Source organism: Pecten maximus, chromosome 2 (assembly GCF_902652985.1).
Source record: "Pecten maximus chromosome 2, xPecMax1.1, whole genome shotgun sequence".
Lineage (NCBI taxonomy): Eukaryota > Metazoa > Mollusca > Bivalvia > Pectinida > Pectinidae > Pecten > Pecten maximus.
Window position 1 is genome coordinate 40,404,890 of NC_047016.1, and position 26,820 is coordinate 40,431,709.

Genomic DNA, 26,820 nt, shown 5'->3' on the forward strand with positions numbered 1-26,820 from the left:
GCTGAAGTTAGCAGCGGATTCGTTATTCGTTAATGGGGATTCGAATAACGAATCCTCTGCTAACTTCAGCCCGCTTTTAAAATCCTATATCTGTATTTCTGTCATATTTCGGTCATGCAAGAGAAACACCTGGCAATATACCAAGCATTGGTTTGAAGGAAGAGTAGGATGTCTTCACTAATATCTCGATCTTGCATAACCCAACTTTCCTATAAAAACCGACATTTTGGTGAAGTTATTATATAATTTATTTCATCCAGACTACATTTTTTCTTTTTTAGTTTAAATTTTCAAAAGCAGGTTTCAAAAGAAAAAGTCAATTTATATTTTATTAAAATACAATGTCATACAAAGTAAAACATATTCATAGAATACCACAAATGAAAGTAATAACATAACATGATAGAAGACTAACATGATTAATGACTGATATACAAAATCTTACAATGTCCTTAACGCTAAATAGATGCGGTCATGATGCCCTAAATATACACACAGTGGTATATAACAATGATTCATATACAACAATGAAAATGTTTACATGAAGTCATATTAAAACTATACACTGATATATATACTTGATATATATATTGACTAAATTTGTAGTCGCATGTTGTGATTTGCTAATTTTGATGTTTTGTATGTTATCATGGATAAACGTTTCATACATTATAAATATATGCAAATGATCATGTAATTTAATGTTAAAATATTCATGCATTATCAAACAATGATACGTGAAAACCAATGATAAATAATCATTATTAGCTATAAGTTATTTTAGATTTATTCCACGACATCCAGAAATGACGTCTTTCCCAAATATTTGTCTTCTTGGTCTTTTCAAATGGAGGATATTTTTCACAATACAATCTCATTGCCTTCTCACTGAGCTGATACAGGTATCGGGACTGCCTGGAAAGCAACAATATTTATAGATATCTGAACAATGTCTGTTATTTGTTAATTTGATATGTCAATAAATATATCAACCATAATGTGATATTCAAATATTTTGTTCCTAAAACAGTAATAAGAAAATGACTACTGCAGTATACGTAGCTGACCTCTTCGTTTGTGCAGTAGTTCCAAATACCCTTACCACAAGCGAAAAGCTGTGTATGCAAAAATCATCTTGCCACTTAAAATATGGAATATTCTAAGTCACATATTAAAGAAATGACTTGGCAATTTTTATTTTTTATTACATTGGCAAGCATAGACACGTTTTGTCACTTGTCTTTATTTTATCTTAAATAGTGTATGCTACAGCAGTTGGTTCTTTGTATATACAATATCCATGTATACTTATTCCACTTTTTATTATCAAAAATTGCAAAATACCGTCAAATAAATAAATACCGTATTATAGATACCTTTTTTATAAACATGATTTTGAAAATGGTTATTAATGTGAACTGTTAAATACCTGTCTGGCTGACGGGTCCTGGATGGGGATAGGAACAGCAAAAGGTTCGTCGCTCAAAATGGTCACAGGTCCCTCTCCAGGAATATTGCTTTCAGCAGAAACCGTGTTTATAACCTGGACAGGCGTAACAGGTGGTAGCGAATCGCCGGCAATGGAAATACCTTGAGGTACACTTGCTCCTGTTTCTTGCAGACTTGTCAACGGAAGTAGGTCCGTTTGTAAAGCATTGTTTCCCAGACTCGGTTCATTGCTTGTCAGCGATATTGCTAAAATAATTTAAAATAAGGAATGCATTTTTAAAATAAATAAATAATACTGACGTGCAAGGGAAACCATCAAATTAAAAAATGATAAAAATGGAGACCATTAAAAAAGCACAAAAACATGTGTTCCGAAAAGGTAGCCTTTTTCTGTTTCCGTTATGTAAATCTAGGATTTGGTTTTAGTTACATCCTTGAACAGTTAAACGGTTTATTCCTAACACTAAAATTTATTTTAAAAAAACCAACATATCAACAATACCATAGGAAATGTTTGTAAATCGTAATATATGCACAAGTTACTCACATGCTGATAGTTCCCGTACAAACTTTCTCATGTCATCGATATTTGCACGTGATGTCAGCGGAACAATTGCAAAGATCGGCCCTCTTCTCCGTGCAGGTAAAGTCGCAGTAAGCGATCTTCCTGCTGCTGCAGATGACAAATCTGTCGCAACTGTCCGTATACCCTGCTGTAGTGTACCTTGAGAGGTTGCAACTGGTCTGAGGAATTGGGTTGATCCAGCAGATATACCAACCTGGGCAACTGTAGCTGCCCTAGCAGCTTGAGCAGCTGCAGCTGCTGACCTTTCAGCCTGTGCCTGTGTTGCAACAGCAGTTCTTGCAGTCTGGGACCTTGCATTAGCAGCAGCTGCGGCGGCAGGCGGCGGCAGCAGCAGCATTTATAGCTATCTGGTTCCTGCGAGCGTTAAGGATGGCGATTCGTTGTTGTGCTGCCGCTGCTCTTGCTGCTTCTTGTGCTGCTAACGTAGCAGTTGATGATTGGGATGATTGAAGAGTTGCTGCTGGCATGAATACTAAAACAGCAACAATAAAACAATAAAAATGGATACACTACATTGTTTTGCTGATATATCACTATTACTGATTGTGTTTAGAACATGTTGATAGATTAATTTATTTGTTATAAAAAAAATTATTTACTGCGAGACTTTCAGATATCTTTAATTTTCTTCATTGCTTCATTGTTGAATGTCCTTATCTTTATATATTCAGTTACGCGTTGTTATTTCAAATTAGTACGATTAGCATGCATTATAGTGAGTGTTTTCAGTAGGACATGCATTTATATGAGATCAACCTTAAATATTATCAGTTTTAACTATGTATAAATATATTCCTATATAATTTTTGAACTATAGATACTATTCTGCTGTATATCACATATAACTGAGTGGTCAATACAAGTATACTCACCCTAGGTAGATAAAGATTGGTATATACTCACTGTCTTCCTACTCGACCGCAGTTTCTCATCATCGATGTTGCCGATACGACATATACATAGAAGGAATTTGATGTTACCCAAATTACCTGTATGGATTATTACTACAAATTCACATTTGTTTGCCATTTTGTTTTGCTCATATAAATCATATATGCCTAGCATGTATTTTGCGATTTCAGTAATAATGTATAGTGAAAACAGTGGTTTTCTGGATTCTCTTTCAATAATTGAAATCCTAATTCCTTACATTTTTTTGTTTGTTTTTGTTTTGTTTTTTGTTTTGTTTAGATTATTAAGAAGGATTTTTCTTTGGGATTAATTGTCTTACTTTACTAAATTACAACTGCTAAGATAAGGGTTAATCACTTGTGTAAATGATATATGTACAATATTTACATTTCCACACCTAGACCTTACATTAACAAGGTTCTCTTAATATTTACAATTCCGATTGCTGAAACATATGGTAGGTTCCCAAAACTAAGGCAGGATCAATAATGTAGAAAAGAGTTCAGCCCAATTATCAATATGTGTGGTCAAATAACAATGTGGTTAGTACAAGATTATATAAAATTGTATATACTTCTGCGCAATGTATGATTATTAAAGCAGGTGCAACTTATAAATACTGATATAATGAGCGAGCGTTTGTGAGATTAAGTGCAATAGCGGCACCTCGGTGTGATATATATTAATTCAATTAGTATAATGGGTCGGTAGGCGTAACACATATATCTAACGAGTATCTTTAATTAAATATATACACAAGAAACACAATGTTCCTTCAAGTTGATTTCTTTTTTGTTTTCGCAGAAGAGCTCTAAATAAGAAATTAATATTAAATTATGTTAACATTAAATAAATTTTGAACATTTTGTCGGGATCAAATTTTCATATTCTTTGTTCAAGAGGTTTGTTTCACGAATAATACACAGATAAGAATATGATATAGACAATGGCTGACGATGTGAAACAAAAAATGCATACATAAAACCGCAATTGGATAGGTTGCATTCCCTTGATATAAAACAATAAAACATACTAGTATATTGTTGTTGTTTTTTATTTGTTTCTAAATTGGTTTGCTCATAAACACAGAGAACTATTCTTAAGATCGGAGTAACACACAATATTATAATACAAATGAAAAATATGCTATCGATATTCAACTCGATAGTATTTCATAGTGCAAATTTATCCTTAAAATGACTAAAGAAACTAGACAATGAAATTCATAAAAGTTATAAGTTAACAGTCTGAAACATTATGTTAAGTAATTATCTTTATCTATTTACAGGCTTAGTCTTGTATTTAGGCATTATCATATGATATTTTGTCAAAGAGATGAGATGGAGTTTCAATAGAATGATTTGGAAGAGTTTTCAATATAATTTTGGTTAGGTTTGATTTATTTAATAGTATAAATAATTCAATCGAGTGCAGCCCTAGCTATACAACAGTCAGGGAAATACATCGTGTTGTTATCCACATTCTTCAAAATGCTACACGTATTAGTAGTTTTTTAAAAGACATGTATTCATTATAATATTGAGATTAAATAGCATACTAACCGGTTAATGATTAATGTCTTTGAGAGAGACATGAAAATATCTTTATCACAAAATACGAATATTATACATATTAGTCACCTTAGTATCAAATACAAGAAATACAGAAAATAAATTAATTGTCAAGGAAAAAGCTAATCATTCAATATTAAGTTACATTCAAAACGCCTAATTGATATTAATAAGCGTTAATAGCATATGATGTGCTATGTAATATAATATATATACATGTAATATATACATGACTTTTATGTAGAACCCATATAAAAATGCTATCATAATTCAAATTCAAAAAATTCAAATAATGAATAGCATGTAAGAACTCTCATACAAAATATAGTATGAATATTCGCGTGCTTCGAACATCAGAATTGTAATCATATATCAATTCTGATATTACATGTAGTTTAGTCAACTGTGGCACGTGTTAGAGCGTATATATATATATATATATATATATATATATATGTCCACACTGTTATTAGACTTTGTTACAGTGCTACTATCATGCTAACACTGACTAGTGCCGTTGTTATTGTTCATTTTAAATGACACGGTTAGCATGTCATAGCTGTGTTCGTAGCTGACCTGATGGTTGTGCATCCAGTCCTGCAAAAGAGGTCGTGAACAATGTTATTCAATAATATGATCTAAAAATGAAAATCGATTTCTCTCTAGAATTAACGAATCAATTTCTGAACCTCTTTAGTTGAATTATTGGCTTCATCTTATTGAAATATTGCTTTCTATGAGTATCGTTTAATTTCAAGAAAGTGTCTTACTACTAGATTCAATGCTAAAATACTTGTCATTCATGCTAGTACGCAATATGGCGTTTGTCTGCAAATATCTGGCATTCATATTGACTATAAATATCATATCAAAACAGTTAAATGCTTAAATATTTTTCAGTCTACTTTACTACTACATAATTTATAATTCATTTATAATGCAGTATATCTAAATACATATCAATAAGTATAAGAGAATCCGTAAGTCCTATTTAGATAGTTTCATTCTACTATACCTGTGCCTCCTAGGGCGTCTAAGTTGGTAGTAAACTGGGAGAGATCAATCTGGTTCAATGAAAACCCATCATTGGGGTTGTTAGCTGCTGCAAAAACAGGAAACCGATAAAACCATGAATACTTTCTTAATGATCTCAAAATGCTCAATTTGTACATTAATTAAATGAAATCAATGAATTCTACTACTAGTCAACTCAGCTTTGTCTCTAACTATTCAGGATAAGGTTTTTAAAGCATGCATTCTACCCTTATAACATATCGAATGAGTATTAAGAATTATTTAATATAACTTAATCTACCTCGAATCAAGATTATATCATCAATAATATCAGCAATACTTTTGTCAATAGCCGATGACTGCATGAACTGCTAAATTGATAATTTATTTGTAAAAGAAATACAAATATCTGAAACGCATGCGTGTAACATAAACGACAGTGCCATGAATATTTATGATTTATGAAAACACCAAACATAGCAAGTTTGGCTACTTTACTCTCACTTACTCCTTTTTCTGAAAACATGGGTTATTCATTTACCTATATGTTATGCTAAGCGCTAAGATAGGAAGTTATGAATTGTTAGTATCATCTCGTTAAATTTCTAACCTGGGGCAGGTGCCCTATTGGATGTTAATGTTTCAGTGACACGTTGTTGGCGGGATTGCTGCTGCATAAGTTCATCAAGCATAGCCCAGTCTACACTGTTGGATGCTGACGATGGTCGCTGTTGGGTGGGCGCCGCTGTAAGTACATATATAGCGCAAATCTACAAAGCAGTTGTTAGTACTATGAAAACGTTTCTATTTTCGCACACTAAAATTTTAGCGCATAACCTAATTCAAACATATTTGCACGGTGAATGAATTGGCGAACTCATATGACTTGCCGTACAAATCAAAATTTAGACATTGGAATAAGCGCAATTATGATTAAGCGGATTGTTTACAAGACGAAAATCGGTAAACCAAGATTACAGCTAAAATACGTGGGTTTGCAGTATTCGATAGAATCAGGTTACAAAATTAAATGTTCTACGATCCATAACATGTTTTAAAATTAATATTCCGTTAGAAAAAAATAGTAATGTGAAAATACATCCGCAAAGCAGTGAAATCGTAATATTTACTGATTAATCGATATCGGCGTTTGAATGCAAAAACTCAGCATGACACAGCGCGTGGCATTAATGTGAGGGGTCAGATTAACATAGGTTGATGTGTAAGTAATGATGTAGGTATATAAAGATACATGCAATATTAATTGTACATAGACGTCTTACAAGTATCCGGAAACAACATTCATAACAATGAATCACCTGTCACCATAACAATGTATTGTGGTTGCACGTGCATGCTAGTGTTCATTTCGAAAGGAACAACGTAATAGATTAAGAGGGAAGAACGCATTGTTGTTAAGTGGAATATTGTACATAGTTAAAACAGGTAATGTATATTTATAAGCATGCAGACAACATGTATTAATAATGCCATCATAATTCAATACACACAAATTAACAAATAAGCACATAGAATATATTCTGAAACAAAGATTGGTTCTGCAAACTTCAAACGAGATATGGAAGCAAGTCGCAAATACAACATAAAGCGAAAGTTTCATGCTGATATTTTTCTTTATTTCTTTGATAACTAGTGCATTAAGCATGATAAATTAAATCTATATATCGATGCTGATATTGTTGAAACACTATGCAAACCAAACATTTCAAGCTTTTCGTTCTAAGCAAATATTTACGGTAAGCCATATCGAAGCGCCGATTAGTTTAAAACGAAAAGGCAAGCATGTTTCATGCGCATACAAGGCATGATTTTTATTGCAGTATAAGCATGAAATATAACACAATGTAGAGTAAAATAATTGACGGTTACCAGGAATCCACATGGTGTCAGGGAGAGTTTGAATAGTAACAGTTCCGTCAGATATTGGAAATCCTGAACATAGTAAATGCATTATAAACATATTCATATAATGATATATAATACTGATCTTGTTCAAGAAATCATTGTATATAAACATATGAATTGTATAAAATCATCATATGTCCATGGATAAATATTTAATTAAGGAATCTCTTTCCTTTACTGAATTTTTATCATTTTAATTTCAATATATGAAATAGACAACTTTTCCAATTAATCTGATGTATTTCATAACTTATCAATACTGGGACGCACCTGATTCTGTTATGAATGTTTCCGTTGGACTAGTCTGTGACATGAAGGGAATGCTATTTCCTGAAGTAATGGTCTGCTGCATGTTTGGCATGATTGTCAAAGTGCCAGAATTAGAGTGAGCCTGAGACATGCTACTGCTAAACGGGACATTGCTTGTGATAGTAACAAAATTTCTTCTTTGTTGTCTTGCAGGAAATATTTGTTCTCCATGAGGTAGCTGTGAAACGTCTATTGTAGACGACGTTCCCTCGAAGTTTTGAGGAGCGACTTGCATGAACGAACTTATTTGTGAAGACGGTTCGCTAGTCATTTGAAAGGCAAGGCTGTTCCCGTCACCTCCTATTTGTGAATTGACGCCTTGCTGAACCATTCTATTTAACAATGGAAAATCTGCCACTGTATTGATGCTATCTGGCTGAATCTGTTGTTGACCATTAAATTGATTCACAAAGGTATTAATCACTTCCGAACGGTCGGATATAGCAGAAGGTGGATCCTGAATTTGAAAATTGGTGGCCCTTGTTCGGAACCACTCGCTCGGGATCTGCGAGGAAGGGAACTGGTTGTTGACTTGTTGATTCACATCAGTACGAAATTGATTGGTGCCCTGTCGATTGGAATTGGCGTTTCCGTTCGGTTGGGTAAAACGTTGTGCAGTACTAGCTACGATGGAGTTCAGGTCTCCTAGAATAATATATCCGATTTTTGTGTTGATATGACAAATTTCCATAACTAATATTTAAGTTAATGTATTAATTTCGTTTCAAATATCGTTTACACACATTGAAATATATTTCTAGATGTAAATTTATTATGTCAAATCAGATGCTGGAAACGGAATAAATGTTCTTCCGGAAATAGGAGAAACTTGTGATAAGCATAATTAGATAAGAAGAATACAAAGAGGGGAGATTTTGACAGAAGAAACAACACTTGAGATGATGATTAGAACAAAGTAACTAACCAGAGGGAAAGGAAGATGGTAGCCCTGTTAATGCCTGTTCGGCTCCACTTCTACCTAAAACATTCTGCATGATGTTTCTGGCGGCTGCACTGCTGATTACTATTTCATGGTATGATAATGGTATAATATTATACGTTCTCTATAAGTTGTCATATACAACTGTTGCAGAAATTATGAATGTTCTTATTGTATCTTTTGAATGAAAAGATAATTAGACGCAAACAATGACTGATCTATCACAAGTATATAACAGACACAATAACATTTTATCAGTGATAATAAAAAAAAAATAGAATGTGAATAGGAACTGTATTAATATTTGTGACATTTTCAATGCTTTAGAAGTTTATATTCTGAAGATTTGTACAAGCCATATACACAATTGGATTAATATCAATATATATATATACAAAATATATATACAATATATATATACAAAATATATATACAAAACAAATGATAGAAAGGTCACAAACAAACCGTTTCGACCTACACCATTATTCCCAAATGCCTGAGGTTGTGAACCACTAAACCGGGTACCAAACGGAGTTAACGATCTTCCAATATTTCCTGTCAAATTAAAAACTAATTTTATGTCTATTCTGTAAATGTTTTAATATGATAAAGAAAAATACATTTTCTAGGAATTTAAGTTATATCTTGCAAATCAGTTTGAAAAGAAAAGACCAATAGCTCATAGCAATATAAACAGTTAAAATATTTTGTGTTTAGTTGAAAATTAAAAGTCATACATCTATAGGATATGAGGAAATATATTGTGTAATATGTAAGATATATATAGATAAAAACATCTATGTACAATTCCTCAAAACATATTTCACTACAATACAAAAAGACAAAGCAGCAGACCGTCACAAACAATGGTTTAAACAATAGAATAACATGCCATAAACACTGGCTAACCTGACGCAAATATATGACAGAAGAATTTTCGGAACAGACAAGTGTATAAAACCAACCAACCATTGAAACTCCTGGGCGGCTGTAGAGGCCTGTTGAGAAAATCCCTCCAGTTTCCAGCAATCGGACTAGGTGTGGTGGTAGTAGTGGTACTAGTGGTACTGGTCGTGCTACTGGTTGGGTAAGCTGTTCACAGTAGTCAACAACCATATCGTAAAACATAAATATTCTGTTAACAATGATATTTTATCGCATCTGAGCTATTTATTTTTAGTGATAGACATATTTTTCTCTTGTTTAATGTTTAATTTGTTAGTTCACAGCTTTATATATTGATTATTCATCATTTGAATATTGTTTGAATTCAAAAAATGCCCACCTGGTAGGCCAAAAGCTACGTTGATCTGCGACATGTTCCCAGCATTCGCAAACATTGAGCTCAGGGGAGCTGGCACTGCGTATGAAGAGAGACGATACACACACGAATAAACACAGATATTGACACTGTATTTAATTAATTTAGATAGTTAAGAACTATTGATTTTACTATTTATAGTAGCATTTTAAAAAATTGACAGTTAAGTTTATACGTTTTGAAATTAGATTTTTTTTTCTGAATAAGATTTTTTTTCTTAATCATCATTGTTTAACTTTATAATACAATAAACCTGAATTGACAATGTCTACCTGCAAAATTCTCTAATAAAAAGCATACTGCCGACTAAATCTAACTGACATATATATATTTCGTCAGTACTCCTTTGTTCCATGCTACAGACGTACATCTATTCTATATTTGGCAGCAGCTTAACAACTACAGTAGCATATCTTTGATACATTTTACCTATTTATTTCCATTTACATATCCAAAATGTACCCCAACACCCTTATGTAAGCGCATTTTTATGCTTTGAACTTAGACGACATAATCGCCATTGTTCTGTTAGCATTGTTTTTGAAAAAAAAGTTTTTTCATATCGTAAAACAGATATCTGGTCTGATAGTAGTCATTGCCTTCATTTGATTAAAGTTGATAAATAATATTTCCTTAAAATTGTGAAATTGATAATTCAGTGAATAAACTTGCCTCATCTGATCAAATCTGCTTTCACATAGTTCATAATAATAATAATATCGTAATAAATAAATCAGTGTTGACGAAACAATTGCACATTTGAGCACATGCACTATGACTGACTCTATAGCACAGAAAGTATTACTTACAATAAACACGTGACTATACTTCTAGAGCCGCTTCCTAGATGTTGCTCTGCCAGTTCGGAAGTTGAATCAATCTAAGGACTACGTCATACTGGCACTACTTCCGCCAGAGTAGGCATGCGCTTTCTGTATCTAGCGAGCGTTGATTCTAACTTCAAACTCACATTTCGTTACATTATTTGATAAAATCCATTTAACATGCAAAATGGATCTGGTCAGAAAAAGCAGTCTCTAACTATGACGCAATCTGAAAACGCATCGTTCACCCTCAAACCTGGCTGAAATATGTTGTTTAACGCTTCTAAGCGTCGCCTGGCCAATCTTTGATCAGGTGTGAGGTTCTCTTCCTCATCGGCATCTGTAATCGACGTATCAATATTAGGACCATTGTTTTCGCTTCGTACAACATTATGTAGATTTTTCGTTTAATTGTCCACTTTTTCTATTCATTAACGGCAACTATTCAACAGACCAAATCAAATAGCTGTATTTCGAAATGAAAAAGTAAAACTCCGTTTACTCGAACTCTGTAACTAGAAGACCCTGCTTAACTCGAAGGACAAAAATTCAGTACTGCAGTAAAAACTCTACATAAAATAAACTTGGTTACCTCGAATCCTCGTGATAACTCGAAGGTGACCCCGCTAACTTCGAGATAACAAGGTTCGACTGTATGTGTAAACAGATATTTTAGTAAAAGTTCCTTATACGATATATACCTTACCAAGTAATGTAGGATCTCAGGAGTTAATTGTGTGTGTCTAATGCTTAGATCAAAAGGACTTTTTCATCGTTTTTAATAACCTCACCGGCTTGTGATGACAAATTGAAAAGGAACGAAACGCTGTATCATTAGGGGTACGCTGGGAAATACGTTTAGTTTGGAAAGAAAGCTGACACATTTACTACATCGAGATCGCATTTTTTTTTATTCGGGAAAAAAAACGAAACATCTAAACAAAGAATCAACAAGGACATCCGGTACGCAATTACGGACTCACTTAAATACAAATCGGTAAATTTCGGATGTTGATTGATGGTTCATAAAAATATATAAATGCAAATATCACACATTAGCAGTTTTTTTTTGGTTTAGAGAGTGTAACTATCATAAGTTGAAATATTATTTTCTAGAAAATAGAAACACTTAGTTACCGGTTGTATAATATAAAGAGCTATACACATAGCGTGGATCGTAAGCGGAGAAAATGACATTTTAGTTTTTGCTTGTACATGTTTTAGATAACGTGTCAGACTGACTTAACAATGTAAAGCAGCTGATAAGACTTAGAGCGTTACCACCTGGTCCAGTTATGTATTTGATGACACTTTTCCGTGAGTCAGTTAAAGGACTTTAGTTGTCGATGACGGAGTAGTCCGATATGTTATATTTCATTTACATAAAAACTCTTGTATGTGAACAACACGTTGAGGAGAAAGACGCCATGGTGTAATAACCTATTGACATTCAAAAGTAGTTTAGTAACACTGGTGTCTTTTCGCTGTTTTTTAAAAGATATATACATCGACCATTGTCAACAGTCCGACAATTTGAAAAATATTTTGTGAAACGTCTGCTTTTTTAATATTGAAATATTATTTTGTAATTTACAAATCAGTTTGATTTTGGTTTCAACAAATTTCATTGCTGTTGTCTTATATTTCAATCTGCAAAAAAAGTCGATGTATATATCATTTCAACACCACGCCATCACTTGTTTCCACATATTTGAGAAAAAAATTATCATAACATTGATAGGAAATCTTCATCCAGTCAAATTTATTTATTGCTTTGTGCTGTACTTCCATACTAAGAATAGTTTTAAAATCACAGATATAAAATATATCCATTGCACAATATGTTATAAAACAGTACCGATGCAAGTTTTCCCTCCCGCCAGTGGGTATTTGTAGAACTATGTATATATAACTCCATTTGCCAATAGAGGACTACTTTGTACCAATAAAGGCTTCACCACTCTGCGTTATGACAACCTTGTTGGCGGGATCAACCTGTCCTTCCGCACTTCCTACACTCTCAATCTTCCTTGCCACGTCCATGCCTTGTACGACTTCACCAAACACTACATGCGTTCCATCCAGGTAGGACGCCTCCGCCATTGTGATGGCGAATTGAGACCCATTAGTGTCTGGCCCGGCATTTGCCATAGCAACTACCCCGGCTTTGTTATGTTTCAGTATGAAATTCTCGTCTTTGAAAGTACCTCCATATATGCTGTGTCCCCCTGTACCATCACCGGTTGTGAAGTCGCCGCCTTGTATCATGAATTTAGGAATTACACGGTGGAAGGTAGAACCGGTATAGCCATATCCATTTTCCCCAGTACACAGTGCACGGAAATTCGCAGTAGTGATAGGAACAATGTCATCAAATAAATAGATAAGTATTTTCCCTACAGGTTTTCCACCGATCGATATGTCAAAATAACAAAGACTCCTGTTTTTGAAGGATTGAAGGATTGAAGAACTTTGTGTAGGTTCTGAGCTGATCGTTATACCATCCGTTATCGTACTGGTAGTATCACCAGGGTTTTGTGTTTCTGACTGGCTAGCGATGACACCAGATTGACCTTGAACGACACCGTCAAAACCTGGAAAGGCACCAATTTGATTGTGAAGTATTCCACCCTGTACATTGCTAGCTCCAGTCTGACTCTGGAGCATCTGACTTGAGGACGTCATTCCTGTCGGATTACCTAATGGACCTGCGTTTGTAGGTACTACAGTACTTTGAGCAGGGAACATTAGATTTGGAACAGGTACCGCGCCATTCCGAAGAGCAAGCACTCGATTCTGACCCTGTAATGCACCCATCTGAACAGCAGAGACTCCATTCTGAATTCGTGGAAAAACTCCATTTGGCACAAAAAACGCGCCATTCTGTACAGGAAATTGAACATTGCCAAACTGACCAGGAAAGACACCATTTTGACCGGGAAATACTCCATTTTGAACACGAAACGCTCTGTTTTGAATAGGAAATGTACTAGACCGTGCTGGGATGCCATTTTGCATAAGAAATCCCCCGGATTGTACATTTGAAACACCAGTCCTTACAGGAAATGCACTGGACACTATTATAAGAGAACAAAACATGGCGATATATTAGTGGTCATTTACAAGTACTTTATCAACATCTTCCATGTACAATTTTTATACACAATTCAAAATTACATATAACAAAGTTTTAAGTGAAGAACGGGTACAATGGAATTTAGCATTGTATAACCACATTCTCAAGTGCAGTTATTAAACTGATTACTTAAATGCGACTATATGATCATTATAATGTTTATAGCATTAATTGATACATACTTTAAGCTGAAGACACTATGGGTTGCCTTTCATTCTAAACTGGGGGTAAAATAAAAATTTAGGGTTTTGGCGAAATTCATGGGGAATAAATATGTAGCAAAATAACATTTGTTCATATTTGTTTTTAATATTGAACATGAATGTACTGTATAAAAAACAACATGTTTTGATTCACTTCAACATAAAATGGGTGTAAAATATGAATACGTTCGCACTATTGGTAGAATTTAAACGACTAGAGGTATCAAAACTGTGGGATTTATTCAGTCCTCTTTTGCTATTTTGCGTTATTGAAATAATATGTGGGCAACCATTTAAAAGAAAACTAAAAGCAGGTAAGTAACAATTTACCAAAGCGAAGAAATCAACTAAAGATCTATCTATGATGCGCGCTATGATAACGGGCTAAAGGCAGGAAAAGCAGTGCCTCGAACCACGTGCCGCTAATACAGAACTGGTGCAAAATTAGCATAGATAATTAGTATCCATTTCGTGACGACGATTCGAAGGTAGAATAAGTAAAATTATTGGAAAAATAACCCGAACTTTTTTACCTTTTTTCTAAAAAACAGAATTTAATATTTTTTCCACATTACAATATCTCGTTTACACATTTTCAAGATATGATTTTCTATTGAGTTGATTGTTATCCAGTACAATTGCTTTAAAGATCATTTTAAAAATCTGAGCTAATTTGTTTTTCTTTGAAATACAACATCACAGACAAATGTATTTGTATCGTCTGTAAACTATCGTATGGGTACAGTAATGAAAGTTTCACCACTACGGGTGATACGAACAGTGTTGGCTTGATCAACTTCACCAGATGGAACACTGCCAACTCTCTCTATTTGTCTTACAACGTTCATTCCACCTATGACCTTGCCGAACACAACATGTTTGCCATTCAAATGGGAGGCGTCCCCAACTGTTATGTAGAACTGAGATCCGTTGCTATCCGGCCCAGAATTGGCCATCGCCACATCACCGGGCTGCGTGTGGTTCAGTGAAAAATTTTCATCTATGAAATGGCGCCCATATATACTACGACCCCCCGTACCGTTTCCTGCCGTGAAATCGCCACCTTGGATCATGAATCTAGGAATTACGCGATGGAAGGTGGAACCAGAGTATCCGAATCCTCTGGCACCTGTACAAAGGGTACGGAAGTTTTCTGTGGTGACAGGGACCACATCATCGTATAGATATATGTATATTATTCCTGCATATCGATCACCGATAGAGATTACAAAATAGCACAAGCTTATGTTCCTCATAGTTGGCACGGTCTGTCCAGATGTTGGTACGTTTCGTCCACTGGTTGATCCTGTATGCACTGCACGCGCATGTCCAGATGACTGGCCAGACTGCGCGTTACCAAATTGTCTAGTAGGTTGCCTATCACCAGGTGCTGTGCGGTCGACATTTGAACTTGACTGAGAACGGAAAGTATCGGTTTGTCTAGTGCTCGATCTTGTTTGAGATAACAATGGGTCAGATTGTCCATTGTTTACACTAGATCGTTGCATGGCTCTATTTCGTGTAGGTCGTCGGGATATTCGGCTTCCTTGTCGTCCCTGAAATTCTCTCGGTACAGGAAAGCCACCAGTCATATCGGGAAAAGAGTTGGATGGTGCTGGAAGTAATCCGAATTGGATACTTGGTACACCAGTGTGCCTTGGAAGGACACTGGATAATAGTGCAAGATAATTAACTGTGTAAAGAATATTGCACAAATCTATTTTTTTTTCTTGTCGGCATCAATAATCCATACGAAATTGATTAGAAAGAAAAATCAAACTAAATCTACGAGGCATTATAGACCATCACCAGAGGTGTTAAAATAGACCATTGAGAAAAAAGGGAAGAAGTTAAAAAATGGACCTTACCTGCTCTGCCTCGTGTTGCTACAACAGGAGAGGTAGCTGCGCCTGCCCCCAATCTTCTACGTAATGTATTTGTGGTAGGTATTCTTCGGACTGTTTTTGTGATGACAATAACACCAATGTTAGTTAAAGAAAAATTCAGTAATTGATGTATACGTGTACATTTATATATAAATACATATTTCAAAAATTATGCACTCTGTCAATATATATACTTTTCGCTAGTTTGTCGTTTCATTTATAGGAGATTTACTTTAGATCGTGTGTATACTTACCAATATCGCTTTAGGTTTAATAAACAATAAATAAAAATAAAATACAAAGAAGGATATCAAATTTGTCGTTAAATAATTCATTATTTTAAACAATTAATTGACAATATGATTTTCGTGAATATGACTTTATATATTGAAATTGTATCACTTTAATATGTAGTTAATGAAGTTATTTTTTAGTAATTTGCCATTGAACATAATATTATTTTCTAAAGCATAATAAAATCAACTCATCATTGTTTATGTATATAAAAAAACATGCTTATAAATTCGGTTATATTGTAGTTGTTAGTTAAATTTGTTATTGAGATACACTGAATTGATATATGGTAGGTGGAAGATGAGTACATTATATAAGCATTCGGCTTGTTATTAGATTAAGCTCTAAGCTCTCAAATATTACCATACATAATAAGCAGTCATATTTATACGCTTAGCGACGCATAGTGCTCAAATATACCTTTATATAACGACCTGAATGGATTCACACAAACGTTTATAAGTTGAAACCATGTTTGCTGAAAGTCATACTGTTATTCATTTTGAATACGAATCCATTTCAACAAAATAATCTAGATAAATCGCTTGTCTTTTCAAATAAAATTCAGACGATTTGATATGTAAATCCTTAGTTTTATAGCATTCGAACTACATAATTAGAGCGAATCAATTATAAGCTTGTTTAGTTAAATTATGTTCTTAGCTTACTTAAATGCTAATTCATTATCATTGAAAAGGATCAAACACTATTCTTAATTCCATGTAAATTATAAGTTGAAAGTATCTTAATGGAATCAAAAGTAAAAATATATTTCTTTTGTTTCAAGTCGTTGGTGATTAAGCTATCTATCTCAATTTATTCGGTTTCTCATTATTTTGCAATTATTGTCATAACAGTTGGGAGTAGACATTTATTCAGCTTTTGTAAATACGATTAAACCTGTGCTTTAATAAAGGATTTTTTATAATTGTCTCTCCTAAACCGGCATGGTGATTGAAGGGAAAAGGTTGGCTAAAAAGCCGAGAAACCAAAGTAAATGAGATAGACTTCTGCCCAAAACCCCCCATAATTGTAGATATTGAGCTATAAGCATTCAGCGCATATAAGTATGTATAAATATATCGAGATGCATCTACTGTATGCTCTAGTTACTAGTTGGTTGGTTGATGTCATCAAAATCCGATCCTTCTATATTTGGATGTTTCCCATATTTTGAGGTGTATAACAGCAGCTGTTATTTTAGCCGCTAAGTATGTTTAAAATAAAATAAAATTACTATATGATTATTTTTATAATTCAAAATTATATATGTGTATAGAAAAGTATTGAAAATTAAATGCTATCGGATAGCTATGATCTTTAACTTTAACATTTCAAAATAAAACCAAAACTGCGTTTTGATATAAAAACCTTGCAGGTGAAAATTACAAAATCACTGCGATACATTTGTCAAATAAAATAAAACTCGCTTGAATCTAAAAAAAAAGTTAACTAGACGATTTCACTAGGCGTTAATGTATAAGCAGCCTACCTGGAGCTCCGGCACGAAGCATACGATTAGCATCACTCGTCCTGCCCAACGTCCTACCCAGGTTAAGTCTGTTGGTCGCTCTACGACGTGAAGCAGGCTCGTTATTAGTTCTTCTAGCGATTATATTGCTAGCATCATTAGTGTTTAATACCCTAACGCGCTGGAAAGTAATCGGATCAACAAACATATTATTAACATCTTGACCAAGTCCTCCAAGAAGACTGGTTCGCTGAGCACCACCACCCACGTTAGCTCCTAGACGATTGGCACGCATTCTGCGGCGTGCTAACGCATTGTCTCTCATTCCACCATCCAATATACCTCCTTGAAGAGCAGTAGTGGCGCCGTTGAATCTAGTGCCAAGACCTGTTGTTCCTAGACCGTTAATTCCAAGTCCAGTACCTGCTGTCCCGAGACGGGTACCGCCTAAGGTTTGTCCCATCCTACTAGCGCCTAGCCTGGCTCTTACTGTCGCTGCTCTCATCCCATCTATTCCATTTATTCCATTAACGCCAGTAGCACCTAGGCGGAGACCATTTCCGCCAAATCTGTTTCCTCCAAGAGCAGCAGTCGCTCCCCTACCGCCTTGAAATGTATCACCAAGGAAACGGGTTCTACCAGTACCTGTGGCAGTCATACCAGTTCCAAAGCGACCGCCAAACTCTGAGTCTCCGAATCGAGTACCAGCAATATTCCCCCCTGTACCAAAGCGATCAATTCCGATACCGTTGGTACCAAGTGTACCTAACTGGCCTCGCCCGCCCCCCAACTGGCCACCAAGCTGCAGTCCATCAAATTGGTTTCCACCAAATCTTCGCCCATTTAGTCCCTGTACATCTTGTAGTCCTTGGAAAAGCTGCTGGCCTTGAAATCCACCGCCGCCAAATTGCTGTGCGGCTAAAATGAAGCAAAGAAAATCTTAGTAATGAAGCAAAGAAAATCTTAGACCAGGATTTTGCAATGTTTTCCAATGGAAAATATTAAGCTTAGGAATATTGAAGAAATTAATCCCGGAAATTATTTTTGACTAAACGATTTATTCGATTGTGAAAAGATAAAGTTATGACTATTGCTGTTGTGGTCAAGGCCGCAATTCAAGGTCGATGAAAAAGTAATTTGACGAGGACAGCGTCGCATCTCAATAAAGTGAGAGAATTGCAACAGCATCAATTACAGCAAGAAAAGGAAGCTGAAGTGTGATGAGCATGGTCTTGATAATGGTTAGCTATAAGATAAACACTTAAGTGACATTATCGACAGGTAGCTACATACAGAGGAAGAAAGCATATCCTCCATTTGGTATGCCAGCTATCACGTAGTTATGGTACAAAGGTACATAAATGGGATACCCATGACTAAGTCCATTACGGTGAAAAACTAGTGAGTTATTTTATCGGTGCTATTTGTATTTTGTATTTTCTAGCTATACAGAAAAAAGAAACAAGGAAGAATTACTTTGAGTTTCTATCTGTTTGCATACCCTAGGCATTTCATATAGTTCACATGACGTTATAGTAGGTTCAGTCTATTTTAGATCGTATGAAATCAAAACGAATTTCAGATTCTGTTAAACACATCACAAGGCTAATTCAGAAAATATTTGTAAATATATTTATTCATCAAACTTAATATGAAATTCAAAATAACAATGTTATTCACTTCCAAGGTGACGTCACAATGCATATAACGCCATCATTGAAGTGTCATCATCATTAGGGGTAATTTCACGTATTATTAAAAAATATCTATGTAATGGGTGTGATTACACGGCTAACAGGGTAGTTAATAGTTATATACATATAGTGACATATTAACACCATTATCTAACAATTAAGCTTTTGTCCACTTGTTTAGCTTTCGAAATTGTAGCAGGTATTTTTTGTATAAGGTAAAGTCAATTATTAGCGCAGGTGTAACGACAATACCTTCACAGAGACTCCCTTATACATTTATATGTAGAATAATGCATGCTAGCATACATATACCTTATCTTTTTTGACCTACAATGTCGTTTTCAAACGGTCTTGCTGGAGATACACATCATTAACATGGGGCACCTCAGTAATTGGGTTAAATAGCATTTGCTGTATATAGACTAAGTAGTGTTGCCTAATTACTACTTTCATTGACTAACATGATTAACATGCTTTAAAATGCGACTACAGTGTAAAGAAATATGGATACACCATACACGTTGAGCTGAATTGGAGTAAGTTTTATTTGTCAGGTTTGTCATTTGACCTATATGTATAAGCTGTATTCTTGCAAAAGATGTCTTTATTATGACGGTTTTATTCATCCGAATTCCTTTCTAAGCATACAACAACGGTATACTGATTTATGTACTAATATTACAAACTCTTTGAACTTTGTTTGACCTTAAGCATGACTATTCCAAACTATATTCCCTGTATATGAAGCGATTTGAAAATAAAACGTAAATAAAAATGTCAGGAACCTTAATGGTTTCAAGTTCAGTTATTACATAACTGAAACTAAAAACGTAAAACACAATCTAACTTGTAGCCAAGAGTGTCCATTGAAACCTGTGTGACTTCGGCTTTCTTGTTTCAAACTAATATTATCAACTAATTATTTGACTGAATAAAAGCCCCATTTAAATAATTTCCCGACTTATTGATCATCCATAGCTCTAAAGTGTTATGATGGGTTTTAAGAAATATCGCTATATTCGCTTGACAATCGTAAACAACCGCAAATTATGTCGTCATATGATTTAAGTCATAGCATTGTCTTTTAATACACTTATATATATATGTACATGCAACGGGAGAAAAAGAAAAAAAAACAATATCTTAAGTCTTAAACTCGAAGCGAAAACGTAACCAAATAAGGATAAATGCTTGTCCGATATGGATTCCCTGGTATATAGGTCGATGTTTTACGTAAAAATAATAAATTCACCAAGTTAATAGACTGACTCCTTTATAGTCAGATACATAATCATCTTATTATTTACATTATTGTAATGTGTATCTGTGCTTGGTTGTGATTTGCATACATTTGTCAATCCATAAATCTCTCGTTCCTAAACATTAACATTTTTGTGTTCTTCGGAGTAATGATATTTTAAAGCAGCTACTTAGAATTGCTAAATATAAGCATACATAAGTAAATGTTTATTCGGCATCAGACAAATATAACTGGGCGAAGCGTATGTGCATCAAGCTTTATAAATGTACGAAATGACAAGCCGATTCGGCTACACAAAGATGACTACACCGAGGAGTTGACAATATAGATTATAGCAAAAACAAAACAAAAAAAAAACAAGTAAGTTTAATGACGACAAACAGGAATAGAGGCTCAAGAGCGAAAACAAACAAACTTTAAAGTGAAAACAGGCTAGAACAGGGCCTTTACAGGTGAAACGTTACATTTAAGATCAAATATCCATCCCTCAATTGGATAGTGACACTGCTCGAGCATAGCAAGAGTTATGAAGCCCCAAATATCCTGGTATTAAAGCTCATATCAAAGTGAACTGAATCGTGTAACCAATACATTATACGTGGGCAGTATAACAGCTATCTAGATGCACTTTGGCGGATCCATTAATTAAGATGACAAGGTACAGAACAATACGTAGCCGAATAAACTTGTGAATTATACTGTCATTTCGCTCTTTGGTAATATATAGGTGTCCATATGCTGAATGTGCAGCCGAGTCGACTTCTCCAATGAAGAGTCATTCTGTCCAATTTTACACCTTTGTGTATATATATTTTACCTGCCACTTGAGAAGTGAAGGTGACAAATTACATATATATATTCTTGTACGATATGTCACACATAAAGTTTTCACTAATTGTGCTCTATGAATCTGCATACACTTTAATGGCCATGTTATCCTTACAACTCGCATTAACATTAATTTCTTAACAATGGTTAATTTCACATGCGACTTTTTCTGATATTTTTTTTACTTAAGTTCTGATTAAAAAACGTTCTTGAACAAAAGACAGGTCGTACAGGTAGGAACATTGACACATTAATATATAATATATATTACACGATATTGTATACGATATTATACAATGTAACCTATATATAACCTGAAGTCTATGGCAAAGTAGATTTTAACGTAATTCTATTGTAGGGCATATGTTATATGTAATTAAACACTATAATATGGACCAAGTAATATAATCACTTACCCGATGGATGTTGTCCGATAAAGATTCCAATTAATGTAATCACCAATACTTTATAATTTGAATTCAACATCCTAAAGGTTGGATCGGCTTTGGCCGCTGGATTCCTGTAAAACAAGAGGAAGAACGATATACAAGATTCGGTCAAGTGAGCATGCGCGACACTAATTCATCTTTGTAATTTCATCTTAATCCTTAATTAGAAATACAAAAGTAGTAAAACAAAAAAGAATATCTGTAAATGCCACTTGAATTTTAGTTTTTAAATACAACTATGAAAAAACTATGTATAAAGCGAACTTTTAAGCGTGTTGTTAAAAGCTAACCAAGATGGTCAGAGAAAAGCTTGTAACTAATCCCCTGAAGCCTGTACAGTGATGTTCGCTGTTTCCGCTACTGAGCCAATGACATGTCAACTGATTTCTATGATATGATGTAAAACATTGTGACGTTACACAGATCGTTTGTCATACATTATTCTTCCTACTCCTTGATCACCTCGCTAGCCAGCTATCGTCGCATACACATAGACAGGTCGATTTTTAAAGTCTGGGCATTAAATGTTAGATGGACTGGTGTTTATTCATCATCATTAGTTACCCCTCTGACGTTTTCCTACTTGACTGAATATTTTTAGTTAAGGGCATCTACACTACAAATATGCTGATTAAGGTGGTAACTGTATAATGCCAATGTCCACTGTAAGACACACACGTATGTAGAAAATGACATTTTACATAATTATCATGTCAACCACATTTCATTAACACTGCATTGGTCAGATTGGGAAAGGCTCGCGGACATTTCAGAAATCGTAATCAATTCTGACTGATATTTTTTTTATATTTTTTAGTCCATGATTTGCAATATGAAACGATAATGACATTTGTAATGTTTTCTTTCCTTACGTTTCAGTATTAAAGGTGACAACTTATTTACTTATGCATCGTTAAGGAATATCTTTATCGAACGTAATTAACTAATTTTACCACTTCTTCAAATGCCATGTTTGCATTTAACAATGTATAATGGTCTGATGAAGAAGGCATCTCACAATAAAAGATGATTATGTTAATCAGTAAACGAGATGCTGTACTTATCACGATAACATCTGCTGTTAAATAATTTCGTAATGGCATGATCGTGTATTGGCAAGATGTTTAACATTTGTCACTGAGTTACTGCTATCACTCAGTGGAGTTTACGTGTCTCGTCAATTGATTAAACAAACACTAAACACCTGTAAATGACATCAGAACATATTCTAAATAAAGAATAGCTAGGGTAAATATATATATATCGTGATTACGTCATAGACCATGAAAAACATACCCTTAGTTCATATCAAATCGAATTTAGCATGTTTCAGTGCATTAAGTTAACATAAGTATGATTATAGTTACTTGAGTTCACTATTAATATCACCTGTCATATCAATATTAGGAAATTTGTTGTTAATTCAATTGGTGGGGTGGCGATGATGACAGTGCTTACACAGTATGATGTTGTACCCGAGTGACCAACAAACAAAAGGAATGACGTAATTTGGAGTCCAAAGTGGATTTAGAACTTAGAACACTTTAGCAACAAATTTATGGGACAAGCATCTATATTAGGATGATTGGTAGTGTGTGTATGTGTTGAGAGGGGGATGTTTAGCCTTTTGCATGATAACACATGACTCATCCTGGGTTTTATTCGTATAATATACTCTATTTCTCTGTTGAGTAAGAACGGCGACAAAGTCTCTATTTTCATGGGTGATGCTCAAGACTATGGTCAGTATACTATGTCCGATTCTGGATCAGGCACATGCATTTATAGAAAAAAATATTAGCCCCTACTACTATATTTATGTTGAAATAGCAGGAGTAGGGGTTGACTTATTTTTCTATCAATACTATACCATACCCTTGTTGTGAGAGGGCAATGCGATAGCATTAAAAAAAATATCCGGTGATCACATGGAGTTAATTCAAAACAAACCAAACTATGTTAGTAGCACATTTCCTTATGGGAACACTACCGGTGTTTTAAGACTCCGTTTATTTCTTATTTACAAGGTGAATAGTTCACTGTCTAGAACAGATCAAACGTCCATTGTCCAATGTCGGGTCAGCACTAAACTTCTCGACACAAAATATAATACTCTATAATCGGACGAGTCAACTCCGAACTGTTTGACACAAATACAAATGTTATGTTATAACTTGATCATTGTCACAGAGATCATCAAAAACCAAGGTCGGTCTCTAGTTTGCTTTGATGTACTAATAACACAGAGTAAGGACAGTGCTAAGGTCAAACGGCTCATATAAGACATTGTCTAACAATCCAAATTATGATATATACTTTATGCAAATTCTGACATTCATATTAGATTATATTTAGATTTGCTCTTTTGTACATGTATATAGTTTTTCTATTTTTTTTTCTCTCTTTAGCAAATTCACATCAAAATGTAAGGCTTAAATGTTACCAACTAACTAATTTCTGATACAAAATATTAACAAGCAAAAACATCTCAAAAGCATATCATACCATATATGTATGTATCAATATATAACTAACGTACCAGATATGTTCCAATATATAACTAACATACCAGATATGTACCAATACATAACTAACGTACCAGATATGTACCAATATATAGCTAACGTACTAGATATGTACCAATATATAACTAACGTACCAGATATGTACCCATACATAACTAACGTACCAGATATGTACCAATATATAACTAACGTACCAGATATGTCCCAATATATAACTAATGTACCAGATATGTACCAATATATAACTAATGTACCAGATATGTACCAATACATAACTAACGTACCAGATATGTACCAATATATAACTAACGTACCAGATATGTACCAATATATAACTAATGTACCAGATATGTACCAATATATAACTAACGTACCAGATATGTACCAATATATAACTAACGTACCAGATATGTAACAATATATAACTGACGTACCAGATATGTACCAACTCACGTACCAGATATATACCCATACATAACTAACGTACCAGATATGTACCAATATATAACTAACGTACCAGATATGTCCCAATATATAACTAATGTACCAGATATGTACCAATATATAACTAACGTACCAGATATGTACCAATATATAACTAATATACCAGATATGTACCAATATATAACGAACGTACCAGATATGTACCAATATATAACTAATGTACCAGATATGTACCCATACATACCTAACGTACCAGATATGTACCAATGTATAACTAATGTACGTGATATGTACCCATACATAACTAACGTACAAGATATGTACCAATATATAACTAATGTACCAGATATATACCCATACATAACTAACGTACCAGATATCTACCAATATATAACTAATATACCAGATATGTACCAATATATAACTAACGTACCAGATATCTACCTATACATAAGTAACGTACCAGATATGTACCAATATATAACTAACGTACCAGATATCTACCTATACATAAGTAACGTACCAGATATGTACCAATATATAACTAACGTACCAGATATGTACCAATACATAAGTAACGTACCAGATATGTACCAATACATAACTAACGTACCAGATATGTACCAATACATAACTAACGTACCAGATATGTACCAATATATAGCTAACGTACCAGATATGTACCAATATATAGCTAACGTACCAGATATGTACCAATATATAGCTAACGTACCAGATATGTACCAATATATAACTAACGTACCAGATATGTACCAATATATAACTAACGTACCAGATATGTACCAATATATAACTAATGTACCAGATATGTACCAATATATAACTAAAATACCAGATATATACCAATATATAACTAACGTACCAGATATGTACTAATACATAACTAACATACCAGATATGCACCAATATATAACTAACGTACCAGATATGTACCAATATATAACTAACGTACCAGATATGCACCAATATATAACTAACGTACCAGATATGTACCAATATATAACTAACGTACCAGATATGTACCCATCTATAACTAACGTACCAGATATGTACCAATACATAACTAACGTACCAGATATGTACCAATATATAACTAATGTACCAGATATGTACCCATACATAACTAACATACCAGATATGTACCAATATATAACTAACGTACCAGATATGTACCCATACATAACTAACGTACCAGATATGTACCAATATATAACTAACGTACCAGATATGTACCAATATATAACTAATATACCAGATATATACCAATATATAACTAACGTACCAGATATGTACCAATATATAACTAACGTACCAGATATGTACCAATATATAACTAACGTACCAGATATGTACCAATATATAACTAACGTACCAGATATGTACCCATACATAACTAACGTACCAGATATGTACCAATATATAACTAACGTACCAGATATGTACCCATACATAACTAACGTACCAGATATGTACCAATATATATATATAACGTACCAGATATGTACCAATATATAACTAATGTACCAGAAATGTACAAATATAAAACTAACGTACCATATATGTACCAATATATAACTAACGTACCAGATATGTACCAATGTATAACTAACGTACCAGATATGTACCGATATATAACTAACGTACCAGATATGTACCAATATAAAACTAACGTACCAGATATGTACCAATATATAACTAACGTACCAGATATGTACCAATATATAACTAACGTACTAGATATGTACCAATATATAAC

At 34.0% G+C, this 26,820-nt stretch overlaps 1 protein-coding gene across 2 annotated transcripts in view; it reads right to left on the reverse strand.

The window, feature by feature from the left end:
* Positions 1-311: 311 nt before the first annotated feature.
* The window catches only part of LOC117322070, a 30,117-nt gene continuing 3,608 nt past the window's right edge, over positions 312-26,820 (reverse strand). The window contains exons 2-16 of one of the 2 annotated variants that reach the window (XM_033876809.1): positions 22,042-22,145; positions 17,864-18,760; positions 16,060-16,149; positions 11,109-11,192; positions 9,993-10,067; positions 9,677-9,799; positions 9,173-9,262; positions 8,693-8,791; positions 7,729-8,412; positions 7,423-7,485; positions 5,534-5,620; positions 5,095-5,115; positions 1,997-2,507; positions 1,430-1,695; positions 312-915 (exon numbers count right to left, since the gene is read on the reverse strand). In XM_033876809.1, coding sequence (XP_033732700.1) covers positions 2,332-2,507; positions 5,095-5,115; positions 5,534-5,620; positions 7,423-7,485; positions 7,729-8,412; positions 8,693-8,791; positions 9,173-9,262; positions 9,677-9,799; positions 9,993-10,067; positions 11,109-11,192; positions 16,060-16,149; positions 17,864-18,760; positions 22,042-22,111 — 2,559 coding nt within the window. In that variant the 5' untranslated portion in view covers positions 22,112-22,145 and the 3' untranslated portion in view covers positions 312-915; positions 1,430-1,695; positions 1,997-2,331. Of the gene's footprint in view, positions 916-1,429; positions 1,696-1,996; positions 2,508-5,094; positions 5,116-5,533; positions 5,621-7,422; positions 7,486-7,728; positions 8,413-8,692; positions 8,792-9,172; positions 9,263-9,676; positions 9,800-9,992; positions 10,068-11,108; positions 11,193-12,581; positions 13,930-16,059; positions 16,150-17,863; positions 18,761-22,041; positions 22,146-26,820 lie in introns of those variants that run through there. The other variant, XM_033876810.1, reaches the window with a different exon arrangement.